At 39.8% G+C, this 19,012-nt stretch overlaps 1 protein-coding gene across 9 annotated transcripts in view; it reads right to left on the reverse strand.

The window, feature by feature from the left end:
• The window catches only part of MYO9B (myosin IXB), a 199,513-nt gene that overhangs the window by 55,125 nt on the left and 125,376 nt on the right, over window positions 1-19,012 (reverse strand). For 5 of the 9 annotated variants that reach the window (XM_068234139.1, XM_068234138.1, XM_068234140.1 and 2 more), the window contains exons 12-23: window positions 16,646-16,787; window positions 15,639-15,834; window positions 13,462-13,537; window positions 11,713-11,802; window positions 10,899-11,012; window positions 10,386-10,425; window positions 8,742-8,864; window positions 6,709-6,789; window positions 6,289-6,399; window positions 6,072-6,194; window positions 5,594-5,743; window positions 134-303 (exon numbers count right to left, since the gene is read on the reverse strand). In XM_068234139.1, the coding sequence (XP_068090240.1) occupies window positions 134-303; window positions 5,594-5,743; window positions 6,072-6,194; window positions 6,289-6,399; window positions 6,709-6,789; window positions 8,742-8,864; window positions 10,386-10,425; window positions 10,899-11,012; window positions 11,713-11,802; window positions 13,462-13,537; window positions 15,639-15,834; window positions 16,646-16,787 (1,416 nt within the window). The remainder of the gene's footprint in view (window positions 1-133; window positions 304-5,593; window positions 5,744-6,071; window positions 6,195-6,288; window positions 6,400-6,708; window positions 6,790-8,741; window positions 8,865-10,385; window positions 10,426-10,898; window positions 11,013-11,712; window positions 11,803-13,461; window positions 13,538-15,638; window positions 15,835-16,645; window positions 16,788-19,012) is intronic. The other 4 variants (XM_068234145.1, XM_068234141.1, XM_068234142.1 and 1 more) reach the window with 3 other exon arrangements.

The following is a 19,012-nucleotide window of genomic DNA, read 5'->3' on the forward strand; positions in this document are numbered from 1 at the left end:
AAGTATACTATAATATATGCATTTGTAACATCAGGTCTACGTTAACAAAATGCAAAAGAAACAAATATCCTCAATTTCCAAATTTTTATTTAATTTAAATAAGCTAACTGTGTAAAAGGGCATACAGTTCTACCTTTGTCTCTGTAGGTATCCTCTGCAATATGACTGCAATATCCGGAGAGACTGAATTTGCTTGACAAACACCTTCCTTTGTACATAACTCTTCCATGCTGCCTGGATGCTTACAGCTGCATTCTTCCTCATCTCCAACCAACATCTCACACGATATGACCTCCAACAAGTCTGTGCAGCAAGTAAACAGATATAAATTTGAGCATGTACTCCATTCTTTATATGACCATAAACAGATGCATGAAAACACTGCAATATCAAAATAGGCTGCAGGTTTTACCAATGGTATCTATGGCCACAGGTATGAATACAGGAAAAATATTTAAGTATAAGCTGCAGTCATTGGCAATCATGTTATATTCAGAGGGATAACCCCAAAGTTTTTATACAAAATCTGATGGCACATAACCATAGTACAGAGGAAAAGTGATGGGCAAAACTGCCACCATATTGAGATCTTAACATTTCTCAAAACCGATTTCTAAATTTAGCACATGAAAATAATACTTTTCATGTGCTAAATTAAGAAATCGGTTTTGAGAAATGTTAAGATCTCAATATGGTGGCAGTCAGAGGCAAAATGGGTGTATGGATAGGGGTACAATTTGCAGGCAAACAGAGATACACATTGGGTTTTTCAATTTGATTTGGCTCAACAGGAAATACTTATATTTGACACTAACATGACTGCTTTTACAATTTTAGGGTCTCTATTTGATCTGGTTGGCCAGACACTGCACAGGAATTAAATGATCATAGGATTCTAAACAAAAAGCTGCCCCCATTCTTACTGTGAGTATATTCAGGGGTGTGGAGTTGGGGCAATTTTTGGGTACCTGGAGTCGGAGTCAGGAGAAAATGCACAGACTCCTAATGAATTTAAACTATAATTAAAATAGAAAATATGATAAAATGTTCTATTTCTCAGATAATAGTCATCATAAATACAGGATCTTCTCTAAAAATTAGCATATTGTGATAAAGTTCATTATTTTCTGTAATGTACTGATAAACAGACTTTCATATATTTTAGATTCAAATACACACAACTGAAGTAGTTCAAGCCTTTTATTGTTTTAATATTGATGATTTTGGCATACAGCTCATGAAAACCCAAATTTCCTATCTCAAAAAATAGCATATTTCATCCGACCAATAAAAGAAAAGTGTTTTTAAAACAAAAAAGTCAACTTTTAAATAATTATAATCTGAAATAAAGGATAACGGACTCCGGCACTCCAATGCAGAGGTAGTTTATTCAAGCACGGTAGATAAGAACAACAGGTTACAGAATGTCTGTGTCAACAGCTGTTTTGCGTGAAAAGCTTTATGGAGATGAAGATTTCATTTTTCAGCACCTGCTCACAGTGCCAAAACCACTGGTAAATGGTTTACTGACCATGGTATTACTGTGCTCAATTGGCCTGCCAACTCTCCTGACCTGAACCCCATAGAGAATCTGTGGGATATTGTGAAGAGGAAGTTGAGACGCAAGACCCAACACTCTGGATGAGCTTAAGGCCGCTATCGAAGCATCCTGGGCCTCCATAACACCTGATCAGTGCCACAGGCTGATTGCCTCCATGCCACGCCGCATTGAAGCATTCATTTCTGCAAAAGGATTCCCGACCAAGTATTGAGTGAATAACTGAACATAATTATTTGAAGGTTGACTTTTTTTGTTTTAAAAACACTTTTCTTTTATTGGTCGGATGAAACATGCTAATTTTTTGAGATAGGAAATTTGGGTTTTCATGAGCTGTATGCCAAAATCGTCGATATTAAATCAATAAAAGGCTTGTATTACTTCAGTTGTGTGTATATGAATCTAAAATATATGAAAGTCCAATGTTTATAAGTACATTACAGAAAATAATGAACTTTATCACAATATGCTAATTTTTTGAGAAGATCCTGTAATTTACACATACAGAAATAGCTGTGCTTAGTCCACGAAAATGAAATAAACCAATCAAAAAATAGTTCCTTGCACTGCTTCAATAAAGCAGTCCCCATATTTTTAAAGTAAGATATACATATCTCATTGTGACTGTATAGTATACTGTATATGATATGTACACAGATATATATATATATATATATATATATATATATATATATATATATATATATATATATATATATATATATATATATACACACACACACACATACATATACAGGGAGTGCAGAATTATTAGGCAAATGAGTATTTTGACCACATCATCCTCTTTATGCATGTTGTCTTACTCCAAGCTGTATAGGTTCGAAAGCTTACTACCAATTAAGCATATTAGGTGATGTGCATCTCTGTAATGAGAAGGGGTGTGGTCTAATGACATCAACACCCTATATCAGGTGTGCATAATTATTAGGCAACTTACTTTCCTTTGGCAAAATGGGTCAAAAGAAGGACTTGATAGGCTCAGAAAAGTCAAAAATAGTGAGATATCTTGCAAAGGGATGCAGCACTCTTAAAATTGCAAAGCTTCTAAAGCGTGATCATCAAACAATCAAGTGTTTCATTCAAAATAGTCAACAGGGTCGCAAGAAGCGTGTGGAAAAACCAAGGCGCAAAATAACTGCCCATGAACTGAGAAAAGTCAAGCGTGCAGCTGCCAAGATGCCACTTGCCACCAGTTTGGCCATATTTCAGAGTTGTAACATCACTGGAGTGCCCAAAAGGACAAGGTGTGCAATACTCAGAGACATGGCCAAGGTAAGAAAGGCTAAAAGACGACCACCACTGAACAAGACACACAAGCTGAAACATCAAGACTGGGCCAGGAAATATCTCAAGACTGATTTTTCTAAGGGTTTATGGACTGATGAAATGAGAGTGAGTCTTGATGGGCCAAATGGATGGGCCCGTGGCTGGATTGTTAAAGGGCAGAGAGCTCCGGTCCGACTCAGACGCCAGCAAGGTGGAGGTGGAGTACTGGTTTGGGCTGGTATCCTCAAAGATGAGCTTGTGGGGCCTTTTCGGGTTGAGGATGGAGTCAAGCACAACTCCCAGTCCTACTGCCAGTTTCTGGAAGACACCTTCTTCAAGCAGTGGTACAGAAAGAAGTCTGCATCCTTCAAGAAAAACATGATTTTAATGCAGGACAATGCTCCATCCCACGCGTCCAAGTACTCCACAGCGTGGCTGGCAAGAAAGGGTAAAAAAAAAGAAAAACTAATGACATGGCCTCCTTGTTCACCTGATCTGAACCCCATTGAGAACCTGTGGTCCATCATAAAATGTGAGATTTACAAGGAGGGAAAACCGTACACCTCTCTGAACAGTGTCTGGGAGGCTGTGGTTGCTGCTGCACGCAATGTTGATGGTGAACAGATCAAAACACTGACGGAATCCATGGATGGCAGGCTTTTGAGTGTCCTTGCAAAGAAAGGTGGCTATATTGGTCACCGATTTGTTTTTGTTTTGTTTTTGAATGTCAGAAATGTATATTTCACTGGTAAAAATAAATAATTGAAATGGGTATATATTTGTTTTTTGTTAAGTTGCCTAATAATTATGCACAGTAATAGTTACCTGCACACACAGATATCCCCCTAAAAAAGCTAAAACTAAAAACAAACTAAAACTACTTTAAAAAATATTCAGCTTTGATATTAATGAGTTTTTTGGGTTCATTGAGAACATGGTTGTTGTTCAATAATAAAATTTATTCCTCAAAAATACCACTTGCCTAATAATTCTGCACTCCCTGTATAGACACACACAGACACACACACACACACACACACACACACACACACACACACACACACACACACACACACACACACACTAAATAACATCTACATAATGAGTAGCTGTGTCACTAATAGAGATGGTTAATGAGATGGAAATAATTCTGCGTTGATGCAAATGTATGCACTCACTTTGCTCATGAAATCCAATAATTTGATATGTTGATAAAAGTTGGTTTGGTGACTACGAAATAAAGGGTACCTAAGACTGATGAAAAGAAAAATTTTATACATACCTGAGGCTTCCTCCAGCCCCTTCAGGCTAATCCAGTTGCTGTCCTCCTCTGCCACCTGGATCTTCTGCTACGAGTCCCAGTAATTCAGCCAGTCAGCACAGTCCGGCCGCTTGCCGCTCCCACAGCCAGGGACATTTTTCATGCGCAATAGTGCTGCGCAGGTGTAGTATGCTCCCAGCGGGCGGAGTGTCTGCATGCGCACTACGCCCGACTGGCTCAAGTACCTGGACCCATAGCAGAAGATCCAGGTGGCGGAGGGCAGCGAGGGACTGATTAGCCTGAAGGGGGCTGGCGAAGCCCCATGTATGTATAAAACTTTAATTTCATCTGTCTCAGGTTTACTTTGTTACACAGTAGCACTATACTCTACATATGCACTCCCCACAGAGCTGCAGAGAATCCACTGAGAATGTTGTGCACATTGAACACAGAGCTGTTGTCTATCACCCATAAACCTGGTTCTGATTGTACACGAAGAATGTGTAATCGAGCAAGAATCGCCTCATTCTCCTGCAGAGTACCTGCATATCACTCTTAAATGTACCCACAGTTATATTGTCTAGGGCCTGATCCATGTTCAGATTGTGCATGAAGAAAGTGCAATAGAGGAAGAATCCCCTCATTCCCCTGCAGAGTACCTGCACATCACTCTTACATTTACCCACAGTCACATTGCCCAGGGCCTAATAGATGTTCTTTGTTTCTGTCTTCTACAAGTACTCTTACAAAGGACTAGTTTTAGTCTATGACTCTCAGGAGGCCACCCTGCAGTGTTAGGGAGTCCTTCCCAAGGACTCCTTCCAGGGGCGTGACTAGAAATCCCCGGGCCCCCCTGCAAAAAAAAATCCGCCCCCCCCCAGGGACTTCTTGGGGGGCAGGAGTGGTCGCAAAATAAGAGGAGAGCGTGGCCGCAGATCGGTGGGGAGGGGGGACATTCCCTCCCCCCTCACCTTGGGCTATTCTCTCAGCACGCCCCCTCCTGCAATCAATAGGAGCAGCGGGCGGGCGGCGGCAGACTGGACACATACCTCCTTAGCGCCGGAGGTCTCCCATCAGCAAGTGCTTTATGCTACTTCCTGTGTAAATAGGAAGTAACATGAAGCTCTTAGAGATCGGAGACCTCCGGCGCTAAGGAGGTATGTGTCCAGTCTGCCGCCGCCCGCTGCCCCTATTGATTGCAGGAGGGGGCGCGCTGAGAGGAGAGCCCGAGGTGAGGGAGGGGGGGGCAATGTCCCCCCCTCCCCACCGATCTGCGGCCACGCTCTCTTATGTTGCGACCCCTCCTGCCCCCCAAAAAGTCGCTGAGCGGGCTCTAGGGGGGCCCCGGGCCTCCCCACGGGGGCAGGGGTCGCATCCCCTATTGTTACGCCGGTGACTCCTTCCTGAACAGATTAAAACCCTGGTCTCCTTGTTAAAGGGGGTGCCCTTAACCAGTACACTATTGAGCCACCTAAATTGAAAATCACCTGGATATTAACAGCTGCAAACTTCATCCTTAGAAAGTTCCTCCTGTCCACGACCATTCGAAACAGACTCTGTAGCAGGATAATCTTCTTGATTACTGCCTGGTGAAGTGTGTCCTGCAGTTTCTGACGCTCTGGCTCCTTCATAAACACCTGTCGTCCAAAAGCAACACAGTGAAATGTTTTTGAAAATTTGTTTAGATACCAGCTTTCTCACAAATGGACCGTTAATATCTGGATTAAGGGACAGTCTAAAAGAAAACTAGCACCTTAGCAAAGCTGAACATGCATGCCTGTACAGGGATCACTGGGCACATTACAGATCTTTGCATGGCCTAACGACTGCCTATTTTAGTAAGTCTCTACAGAGCGTCAGAGCAAGAAATATGTTGGTTAAGGTTAAAAAAAAAAAAAAATACACAGTAAGCAACTATGAAATTTCACAAAAATACTAAAAGAAAAAAACTCATGATTTTCAAACCTTTGTCTTTCCCAGTTGGTAATTATGTGGATGGAAGCATAAACTCTCCAGCAGTGAAGTGATACCAAATTTGAGATCCGTAGATGACTTGGGAAGCAGCACCTGGAATTGGTCCTTGAACTCCTGGAAGGTAGCATAAATAAAACAACTCAATTAAAATGTGCGTGATTTTTTGGGGGGGGGGATAAATAAAAAAGGTCCGGAGGTTACGGTTTACCTGATACGGGTATTTGGCACTGTATCCAGATCTCCGAATCCGCACAGTCTCCAGCATGCCTGTGTATCGGAGCTGCTGAAGCACCAGAGCTTCATCAAAAGTCATCTCCATCTGTTGGAATTACATACACGAGAGGGACAATTAAAACTGCTACTACTGCAGCTTAGTTTGGATGCGAAAGTATGGCTGCCATTTGAAAGTGTTGCACGAAAAGTGGTAGATATATTAGCAGCAGAATATGTCAGAAGGTTTTGCGCGTAGAATTAATTTTACTAAAAGGAGGCTTCATTGCTAGGTATACAGTAAAGGTTGTGCTTTGTATATCCAGTGAATAAATTAACATTAAGTTTGTGTATTAGCTTAGTGCTACTGCCAAGTACCATGCAGCAATCAAATCTTGCTGATCACAGAGCAACATACTTTTTCAGAATTTGAGCGAATGCATCGGATGAAGAATGGTTCAGCTTTCCCCAGTGTCTCTAGAAGCTTGTTCAATGAAGTCTGAAAGAAACACACAAAAAATAATTGCTAAACTGTGATAACATAACATGGGAAGCTTTATAAATGCAATACATATATTTTACTTCCAAGCCACATTTCAGATATCTCCTCACAAGCCGACATATCATTGTAGTCCAGCGGTTCTAAAGGTGTGGTTAGCTTAGTTTACAGGGACAACAGATTACGATTTGCATATTCTGCAGTGATGCACTGTGGGACACCTCAGAAGTTACTCTAATCTGAATAATCACAAATACCTTCTGTTTTAAGAAGACACATTTCTGTTTTGCATAGGGTTTTAGTAAGAAGGCTTTTTGGTCGTTTTTAGCCCCTAATGCTGGGAATACACGTTAAGTTTTTACTTTAGATAGATGGGTTCGATAGATAAATTCCAACCTGTTGGATCTGGTCGATTCTACTTTCGTTTCGATTCTCCTCATTCAAGTGAATGTAATTGATAAGAAAAGATAAGGAATCGAGAGGGGAATCGAGCAGTGAATCGAGAGTAGAATCGACCGAAAGCGAAAACGACGGCAAAAACGAACGCAAAAACGCATCGTGTATTCCCAGCATTACACACTCCTAGGAGTTCTGATTCACCATGAGTTTGCTGGGCAATCTGTAGGTCCTCACAAAGTGACACAGTCCACTAAAAGTCTGTAACTGAACATTTATGTCATCACTGCCTCTCTCCTTCTCCAGCTGGTTCCTGGACATATGTGGATGAATGCATACTGCATTTTGGACTACAAATGAACCTCTGCAAAGCCTCAAGGTGGGGGTGGTATTGTAGTTTGGACCACCAGAGAGCCAATTGCCCAGGACCATAAGAGGAAAAAGATAGCATTTGTTTCCCTAGTGTATGTATAATATACTGTATATATACAGTATATACATACATACATACACACACACACATACAGTATAAATCTGCAGTTATAAAATAATTTCTGTTATCTTGGTCCAGAGATAAATATAAAGAAATAACAGAAAATACATGTAAGCGAGATGACAGATTGACATACACATTACAAAAGGTTATGAGGTTAACGACTGGAACTATTCTCATATCCGCTCTTAAAGTGAACGTGAGGTGAAAATAAACTGATGAGATAAACAATTGTATTTATCCTCCTACTCCTAAAAATGACCTTTTATTTTAGATATCCCATGGTTTTATTTTATATTTAAATATTTAAAAAGTAGGTTAAAGGTTTTGTTGTCTCTGTTCAGTAGCAGCCTAATAAGTGTCCCAGAGTGAAAAAAAGGTCAATAGTTCATGTATTTTATCGCTCACTGCTTTCAGAAGTTGTATTCTGCCAGGAAATCTTTCATGGCTGTAATTAGCTTATCAGTGATGTTTACTATATTCCCCTACAAGCTACCAACACGACAGAATCTGTCACTTCCATGCCTAAAAATCAACTCTTTCAGACAGCAAAATAAAACAAGTGAAACAGCCTGATTATTAATATATTTTGCACCGTACACACATCTTTACCTCATCATGTCACATGTTGCCTCGGGTACACTTTAAGCCTAATACACACTTCCAATTATGATTGGACGATCAATGACTTATGTAAAACCTTCATGTAGTATGAGGGTTTACCTACACAATCCGCTCATAGTATTTAATTTCTGTTGACCCTCATGCTATATGGAGGTGGTAAAATTGGTCAGTGATTGGCCCATCATAACTGAAAGTGTGAACCAGGCTTTACACATGTACAGAGAACTAAGAGAATTACAAATATGTAGTAGGTAGGAAAGAAGAGATTCAATGATGCTTTGAGATTAGCTAGCAAATCAAAAGTGGGAAATGGAGGACAAAATCAACATCACAGTTGATTCGTAAACCACAGGCAAGATCATTGAAATTGCAGTGCCACTTTTCCACCAATGCGGTTATATAAGAAGCAACGGAAATATATGGTTTCATTTAGGCATACCTGGAATTGTGCACTTATACTAGGTGGTTTCTTCTTCTTGTGCAAATGAAGGAGGGACTTCGTTGTTCGATCATGAAGAGTCATGTTCATTATTAATTTCAGAGATTGTGAATCAAGCAGGTTCTGTACACACAATTAAAAAAAAATGTTTATTGGTATGGTGTGATCCTTAATATACCTCTGTAATAAACCTGGGGAATGAAAACTATGAATCTGCCTCTTTTACTTCGAAAGTGTTACTGCTGGGCCCTAAATGTGATGAACAGGAAGATTACAAACTTCAATAGGAATCTGTAATCTACCGCTCATATTAATATTAATGATGGCTTAATGGAAGGTAACCTATTATGTACTTGTTCATTATATGCCCAGTTTCCATCAGCCCAATTTATGACCGATTCCACCACAATGTAATCCTTTTTCTTTCTTTTTCAATATACAGTAGATCTAACACTTAAGAATCTGATGGCCTTCAAGCTTACGCCAGATTAACATTTATAATATCTGACACACAAAATCTTCACAAAAATTGTTTTGGGTGGCAGTTACAGACATGTGTATCCTGCTGCAGGAACTTCCTTTGAATACATCAGGCAAACTGATCTGTCCTGGAACACTGCCAGTAATATCAGGGAACACCTGTAAACAGTGTTGTAGCAGGGGGGGGGGGGATGGGGACGACGACGACATAAGTATGTACATCGCTTAAATGGTAGCCAGCCATATGCAACATTTTGTCTGCTTATAATAGACCACCAAGATTTTTAAAAAGGCCAACTATCTGCAGACTAGGGCCCTAGATGGTGCAGACACGTGTCTGCAGAACTATATATACAGTATTTGCTGTTTAAGCTGGTCAACTTAGTAGGAAATTGATGGAATGCTCAATAAGGTTCTACTGTGGTTATCGCTAGGCCATATATATCAATATTAATCTAACTGGGTCACCCTGGAGTATAGATACAATGGCAATTTTATTAATCCAGGATTTAGATCATCTTAATGCAGCACCTTGCTGCTCTCACCTAATTGCTCTTCTCTAAGTTATATGTACATTTACGCAAAACTACAAACTAAAAGTTTTGGCTGCGATGACTGCAGTCCATTTAGAATCCTTTCTCAAGCAAATAAATCAGTAAGCATATAGTAGAGTGGCAGCAAAGTTGATAGATTCAGACATACATGAAGGTGGGCATCTGGAAACTGACTCGTGCTGCTACACACATTTTTGGTTTGAAATTTTGAGTGACATTTCATGTATATAACCATAACAAGACGCATGTGTTGCAATGTTGATGTCCTGGATAAATGAAATATCTGTTGTGTTTATATCATTTATATTAATATCTAAGAAGCAACACTAGTTACGAAAGCTTTCACATGAATCAGTTAGGATTTTTCTGCTGAAGGAAAACAGAGAAGAATCTGCTGGACTGGGGAGATTCTCATCTCATCTGTTGACAATCTTATTGTATTGTATGATTGCTTACTGTTCTGAAGCAATGAAGGGAAAGAAAAAAAACACACATTTCAGTATAAGTATCCAAACAGATGGAGTCAGATGCTTATGCCACAAAAAACAAACAAAAAAACAAAACATGTAATGAATTTTAATAAGTAAATCTAAACAGCTGTACTCATTACCTTTGGAATCAGCTGTTTCTGTCGCCCACTTTTAGATTTCCTATAAAAATATAAAAGTGTCAAGGTTGCTGTTATTTGGGTTCTTCCTTTAAACCATACAAAATGGTTTTAGTTAATAAGCCAGTTACAGTTAACCTGCATAATGAGTTAGTGCTATGTTAGTTGTTTTAGTGTGAAAAGGACAATGAAAATATTTTTAACAGATTAGATGGAAGCTGTAAATTTGAATCAATGGGACAGCATAATAACTTTTGGGGGCAGACAATTACTACACTGGCAAATACGTTTGTAGCAATATTTAAATAACTAAACACACGTATTGCAAACATACAAAGACATACGTTAAGGCTGCAAAGCAGACTATTGAGTAACCTGCATCTGTTTTACAAAATCACGGTAAGGCACAGCCATTGTTTAGCGAACACGAAGCACACTGCATGACACCATGGTAGCACAACCTGTGTGCTATGAGACGACTGTAGGCAGAGGGTTGAAAATCCCTGGCACACTCACTGTAAGTGAAGTCGCGAGTGTCTGCGTAGGGAAAGAGTGCGTAGTAGATTGGCTGGGTCATCCCCCAGCCAGGAAAGTCCCTTTATACTGCTCATCAGCTGAGAATGACGCTCTCTGCCAGTGCCAGGAGGAGAGACAGATCAAACATTACAAATCACCCAGCTTTCAGGACTGTGATCCAAAGTGATTACAGTTGTCATAAAGGGAAACATTCACATAAGATACAATCAATACAAACACATGGCTGCATGTAAACGATGGTGGCTTTTTTTTGTTTTTTAGATTTTTGTATATTTGTAGGTATTAGCACTATCCTGTATGCATGTTGGTTACCTTGCACTATCACATAAATTTTTAAAACATGAATGAAGAAAATAAAACATTCCAAAGTACTCTGGAAAAGATGTGTGTAAACCAAGGTATGACTCACAACTTCACAAAAAGAAACACTCAACAATGCCTCAAAGACAACCTCAAGCCCCAAAGAGGTAGGAAAGACCCACAAGCAATACTCGAATGGTTAGTTAGTGGTGGGGACACAAATTCATGCAGTGTGACGCAGTGTTACATCCCTATTCGCTTCATGAAGCTTCTATGCTCCAAATGAGAGTGAACAGTTATATTTTAAGTTAACTTCTTCAGAAGGATGTAGTTTAGTTTTGTGCTTTGACTGGCACCAAATGAAATCTCGTATATAAATAAAGTTGGCCAAATAGCAAATAGTCTCTGCAACATAAGTGGACACCTTTTTGGAGCACAATAAGCCTCATGACTTTGGGAAAACAAAGTATATTGTGTCAAGCCCAGCACTTACTTCTTACTTTCATATATACTTATGATGTCTTCGAACACATCAATATCATAATCCGTAGAGCAATCAAAGGAGAAATCGAGGAGAGAGCGGCTAAAGGTGGAGTACATGTGATCCCCAGTAAGATGTGGAAAATAGTACATGTGTATACTAAGGTCTAATACTACAATCTGCTCATTCTATCAATGAAAAACACCTATAAACCCATCATCTATACCACAGAGCTTCTGAAACATCTAAACTATATGTTTTGATCATTTAGATGCACATGCGGCTGAAGTGAACCACCTGTCTTTATAGGCTATATATAGAGCATGCAAGGATTTGCATCTAAACAGAATTCATCATGCACAAAAGAGTTTCTGCCACTTGAACTACTAGAACAAACACAAAATAACATCTTTAAAATCTTAACAGTCTATGACCTACCCCAGGGGGTATTTCTAATGGTTCCAGGGTGTACTCGGGCTTAATATACTTAACCAAGAATAACAAATTTAAAGTTTAAGAAAATGATAAATCTTATTTAAAGAACAATAAGTGTTTTAGCTAATTAAAAGTACCCCAATTTTGGGGGAGAAAAAGTGCGTCTTATGGTACGAAAAATACGGTAAATGCTTGGAAATAGTTTAGAACAAATTATGTTCCACGATTAAATATTTGTCAAAGGATACTTGTGACAATATGTACGACTTGTGACAATATATATTTGTCAAGAGGTACTTGTGACAATGCTAGGGGGTACTTGGTGTGTACAGGGTTTTAAAAAGGGCACATATCATTAGAATGTTGAGAAACACTGGTCTAGGACACAGGTAATTTTGAATGGCTAAAATAAATTACATACATTTTCCTATGTGAATATTAAAATACTTTTGAACTAAATACACCCATATAACAAAAATATAACACTTACTGAATTAACACATTCTACAAATCTTAAAGGGAAGGTTCAGGGAGGGTGGGTAAAAAATAAAAATCAATTTCCACTTACCTGGGGCTTCCTCCAGCCCGTGGCAGGCAGGAGGTGCCCTCGCCGCCGCTCCGCAGGCTCCCGGTGGTCTCCGGTGGCCGACCAGACCTGGCCAGGCCGGCTGCCAGGTCGGGCTCTTCTGCGCTCCAAGGCCCGGAACTTCTGCGTCCCACGCCGGCGCTCTGACGTCATCGGACGTCCTCCGGGCTCTACTGCGCAGGCGCAGAACTACTGCGCATGCGCAGTAGAGCCCGGAGGACGTCCGATGACGTCAGCGCGCCGGCGTGGGACGCAGAAGTTCCGGGCCTTGGAGCGCAGAAGAGCCCGACCTGGCAGCCGGCCTGGCCAGGTCGGGTCGGCCACCGGAGACCACCGGGAGCCTGCGGAGCGGCGGCGAGGGCACCTCCTGCCTGCCACGGGCTGGAGGAAGCCCCAGGTAAGTGGAAATTGATTTTTATTTTTTACCCACCCTCCCTAAACCTTCCCTTTAAGACATGTAGGGAAATACAGAAAACACAAATAATGTATATGCTTCTGCAGTCAGCGCTGTGCATCTGTGCACATTAAATCACAAATACATCACTACAACTTTACTGTGAACTCCTTCTCAAACAGTTTACACTGCTCAGCTTGGACACAAAAGTCAGAATTCCGGGCTCTATGTGAATTGTGGTAACCAATGACATGTCTGTCTTAAAATCTTGCTAGTCCATAACACAGAGCAGAGTTCACTTTAAAACTTAGAATACCCAAAGCACTGAAATTGTTGAAATACTTACCGATATAGCTTATCGACAGTAACGTTTGACTTCTGCAACTCTCCTAAAGGAATTCTAGGTCCTTTTCGTACAACACCTAGTTTGCAGGAGAAATTACATCATCACTTGCATGATTCTTCTGCTTCTTTTACACGTGCTATTGTAATTAAAGACCGCTGCACATGTGCAATAGTAATAGATGGATTTGCTTTGTATGTGTAACTTTTTTGAAAAAAGAAAATAAGATAACAACAAAGTATAAGTGATGCACTCTTGACAAGAAAATCGGTCACCTGCCTTTAATGGGAACTTGAAGTGAGAGGAATGCAGAGGCTGCCATCTTCATTCAGTTATAAACAATGCCATCGGCATGCTGATCACATGCTTTAACTCTGATGTGACCCCACTGACTGCATGCCTGTTGCAGGTTCCAGACTCAAAACACTTAAAGAGCAACTCCGTCCAAGAATTTAACTTTATCCCAATCAGTAGCTGATACCCCCTTTTACATGAGAAATCTATTTCTTTTCACAAACAGACCATCAGGGGGCACTGTATGACTGATATTGTGGTGAAACCCCTCCCACAAGAAACTCTGAGGACCGTGGTACTCCTGGCAGTTTCCTGTCTGTGAACCTTGTTGTATTGTGGGAAATAGCTGTTTACAGCTGTTTCCAACTGCCAAAAAAGCATACAGCAGCTACATCACCTGCCAACAGTAAAAATGTCACTGTGTAATAAATGTCAGAATGTAAATCAGGGATTTAAAAGATTTTACAATGGGCAAACACTGACTAAATCATTTATACATCATTATTGTAAAAATGAAGAACTTTTTTTATTACATTATTTTCACTGGAGTTCCTCTTTAAAGTCAAAAGCTCAGCAAATCAGCCAGGCAACAGTAACTGTTAAACAGGCAGTAAAGATAACAGCCTCTGTATGTATCTCACTTCAAGTTCTTTGAAACGCATGAGCCCATATTCAATTAACGTTTCCTCCAGTGTTTTCTCCTAGGTGATATTTTTAACACCTTGTCAACAAAATGTCTTGTAAACTACCAACAAGTAAGAAAATAATTTTGCTAGTACTTTTTCACTTAATATTTGGTACTTTTTTAATTGCAAAGTGCTACAAAAGTTAGTAAAGTGGAAAAATTATCTCCTAGAAGAAAACACAAGAGAAAAAAATTGCATATGGGCCATAGTGTTAGGAAAGGGGTTAACAAATACCAAGGGCCTGATGCACAAAAGGCCTGTAAATTTTCTGTGTACAGCAAGCGCAAGGCAATTCTACCGAAATGAACGCAGTGGGAGCAGCCCCCGTTACACTATTCGTGCGATGCGAGTTACCGAGGTAATGCACGCAATGCTAAAAGTACAACTAGCGTGGCTCTCCTGTAGTTAGTTTAGGTAAAATTGCAGTGCACAAGTTTACTGATCTTTCTTGATCAGTCCACAAGAAATAAAGTTACAAGAAGCAATCCTCTGACACCTTCAAGGGAATCTGACGTGAAAATAAACTCATGATATAAATTGTATGTGTAGTACAGCTAAGAAATAGAACATTTTTAGCACAGATACGAGCCTCATATTGTTTCCAGTACAGGGAGAGTTAAGAAACTTCACTTGTTATTTATGCAAAAGACCTTCTCTGAGCTCTCCCACAAATTTAGTCAGAGAGCAATGCTATTTTCTGAAGCATTTATACATCAAACAATAAAAGACAACTTCTTCAGATATTTTACTGCATAGGAGTTCAGAGGGTAATTATCTCTCCTCTGTTTCACAGTTTAAAATACAGAGTGTAGTTTGTAAACTGCAAATATTATAGAATGATGCAATGTAAATATAAGACTCTTTTCTTTACTACTAATGTTCTACACATACAGTTGTTCTAATGTTCTAATGTACTACACATACACTTAATTGTATCATGCTTTTTTTTTTTTTTGCTTCAGTGTCACTTTAACAGCTCACAAAATCCTTTGGGCAACATATCCATATTATAGCGCAAGCTTAGTTTAATGAATTTCATAGGCAACAAATGCAGAAATAGGGAGGCCAATTAAGCTGCACTGACTGCAGCTACAACCAAATGGAACCAATGTGCCTATGTAACACAAGCCCGAATATATTTAGAGAAAATCGTGCATAAAAAAAGTAAGTATGGAATATGCAGCAATGCATAGAATGTACCTGCAGTCTTTTCTGCATGCTGCCTTCCAGCCTCATTGAGCACAGCCATTGATCTAATCGCTGCCCGCAGCACAGCCCATCGGAAGACGGAAACTGGGTCCATTCCTATCAGTTCACGGATGTATGCACTGTCACTGCTCCGGAGGAGTGCAACAATATCAGGCCTCATGAAGTCTGTGTTCTTCTCACGAAAATCCTACAGGATAACAAATAAAATGTTCCTGTCCTCAAAAAACAGACACTTTACAGACATTAAAAATCTAAATTTATGTGGGTTTGACCTGCAGTCTTTAAAGAAGCCACTAACTGAGGTTTGCACACAAATTGAAACTAAATTCGGTCTATGACCTCTTCGGTTGGGTATGGTTACTACCATTTATTCTATCCTGTGGTATCAACAATTATTGTGATAACCGCCCCATAGTTAAATGGCTGGACAGACTAGAAGCTTCCCTAAAACAAGCTATATTTACTGGGATGGGTAAGGCCTCTGTGAATGGCATCATTAAGGAAAGGTCATATAAGATCTTATATGACTGGTACAGAACCCCTGCTCACCTGTTCAAGTGGGGATTACTTGCTAATGAGCTTTGTTTCCGAGGGTACAGGGCGCCAGCAGATCATTCCTGGAGGTCATGTCCAGTCGTATCTGAATTTTGGGACTTATGCTTTAATATGATCTCGGAGGTACTACAGGTTACAATGGCAAAAGATCCTTGGGTGTCTCTCTTCCATATAGTCTTTCTACGCACCACTCCTAAAACTCCATAAAACCACTTGCAGTGCTTTACACTCTGTGGAGTACTCTGTAGGAGTCATATTAAATGCCTGTGCTGACAATTTAAACTGCAATGTGTTTTCTAAGTCTTCCACACTAAGAAGGACTTCACTACATAGAATGAACAGGGTGAGATACTCTGCTTACCCACCACATTATGTCAAATGAAATAACCGCTTTTAAAGAATTTCATAAATAGGCAAGAAAGAAGTAACCTCTAAATGTTCACCTTGATTTGGTACTTGACTTTGCCTGCAAAGTGGCGTATGATGAACGCAGGTTCCATAACTGGTGTGCCCACAAAATATTTATTATCTTCATGTTGCTGCTTAAACTTTGCCAGAAGTGTGCGGTAGGTGGCATGAGGGAAACTGCAACAACAAAACACAAAATAGTGATTTAACAAATTATTGAAGAACGAGACTAACGTATATACTCGAATACAAGTCAACCTCGTGTATAAGTCGACCCCAATATTCAACCCTCCTAAGCTAGAATTTTTTAGTGACTCAAGTATAAGTCTACCCAGCAAAGTTAATGGCTGCACTTGGGGCTCAGGAGGGGTTAATGACTGCACTGCATACTGTATTGCAGCCATTAACCCCTCCTGTCCCTTAAGTGCAGCCAATACTTCCTCCAGGCCCCCAAGTGCTGCAATTATTCACTCCCTTTTATGCAGCCCAGTGTTTCCCCCTGCCCCTTTCCTTGTTTATTGCTGTGGCCAGTACTTCCAGACCTGTGTTTTCTTGGCTTTTCCTTTCCTCAAAGTATAACTTACCACAGGGTAAATTGCTGCAAATGGGAATGTCACTAATAGTACACACATATCTCAGTGTGCTCAGTGTTGCCCGTGACTTGTGTATAAGTCGACCCCTATACTTTTATGAAGTGAATCAGACCTACATTTCTAGATTTATACTCAAGTATATACAGTATATATAATTTGCTAACCCTTAACCATAGTCTACATTCTATCTCTGCATCTGTTTTAACATACGCAGAACTTATTAGTAACAACCCCAGTAGAAGCCAGTTGGAATAAAGGAGACACTTCACAACTGAAGAATGGAACTCCTGGCTAAATAATACTACATTTTATATTCCTTCTACTTCCTGTAATAAAAATGCACCAAAAAGTCCCCATTGTCTTCACAAACACAGGGCATATTCACAAGTCTCACTTCTACCACATACTGATATCTAAAACATTAATGCATTTAATTCACAGAGAAGGATGGAGGACATAACCATATGAATCATTTCTGACTCCCCTTTGGCCAACTTGTGTTTCCAGAGCTGCTGCAATAAAGCAAATGTAAATGTAACCAAGGCGACATGGTGACATGATGAGATAAACATGTTTATGTACAGTGCAAAATATATCAATAATCTGGCTGTTTTACTGTTTTTATTTTGCTGCCTGAAAAAGTTATTTAGGCATGGAAGTGACAGCTTCTGTCTTGTTAGTACCTTGTCGGGAATATAGCAAGCTTCACTGATAAGTAAATTACAGCCATAAATGTTTTCCTAACAGAATACAACTGCTGAGAGCAGAGGGATATAGAAAAGGCCAATGGTCATGCATTTTAATTTAAGGACACTTAATAGGCTGCCACTGAGCAGAGACAACAAAACATTCAATCTACTTTGGAAGTGTTTAAATATAAAATAAAACTATAGGCTATCTAAAAAAGGTAATTTTAGGAATAGGAGTATAAACACAATTGTTTATCTCATCAGTTTATTTTCACCTCGGGTTCACTTTAGTTTCAAATTCTTTTTTATTAGGTAGCCATAGAAAAAAAAGGGTATTACATACATTCGATGGTATTTATAGGCATACAGTGAGCACACAGTTCCAATTTGTATTAGGTACAGATAGAAATTATACAAAAATATGCATTAAAACAAGTCATCATGTGCTCTTGGAATGTTGTATTAATACAGAAGCCAGTTTCTGGAGCTACCTGAGGGCTATCCTAGGATCTAGAATGAGTACATACTTGAATAAGGATAGCCTAAGCTTATTATTTCTAGTATAAAATAACAACTAACCAGTAGTACTGGTCAAAAACGATACATAACATAAACAGTGAGAAATTAAACTCGTTGGTCACCTGATCCCCATTATCCCATGATATATATAGAGGAGGAGAAGGATGGAAGAGTTCAGATCTTGTGCGGATAAATAGTTGAGACCAGTATGCCCAAAGTGGGGTCTAAAAGACTTCCAGTTGGCTTCTCACGCCGGGGGAAGATACGTTCTGTATCCAGGGGAGCCAGATCCTATCAAATTGGTCGGTCCTGTCCAGGAGGTTTGCCTTAATTTTCTCGTTCAGCATTGTAATATGTATACGATATAGTGCTCTGCTAAAAAGTAGCTTGGGTTGACGCCACTGCGAGGCTATGTAGGTTTTGGCTGCGTTCATAACAAACTGTATGAGTTTATGCTGTGCAAATGTGATATGTTTAGGTTGTAAGCCTAGCAAGCAGATGGCAGGGTCTTGGTCTATATTGATCAGTAGTATGCTTTTGAGTTTTTGGGTGATTTTTCGCCATAGAGAGGCTACCTCCGGACAGGTCCACCATATGTGGT

This window comes from Hyperolius riggenbachi, chromosome 1 (assembly GCF_040937935.1).
Source record: "Hyperolius riggenbachi isolate aHypRig1 chromosome 1, aHypRig1.pri, whole genome shotgun sequence".
Lineage (NCBI taxonomy): Eukaryota > Metazoa > Chordata > Amphibia > Anura > Hyperoliidae > Hyperolius > Hyperolius riggenbachi.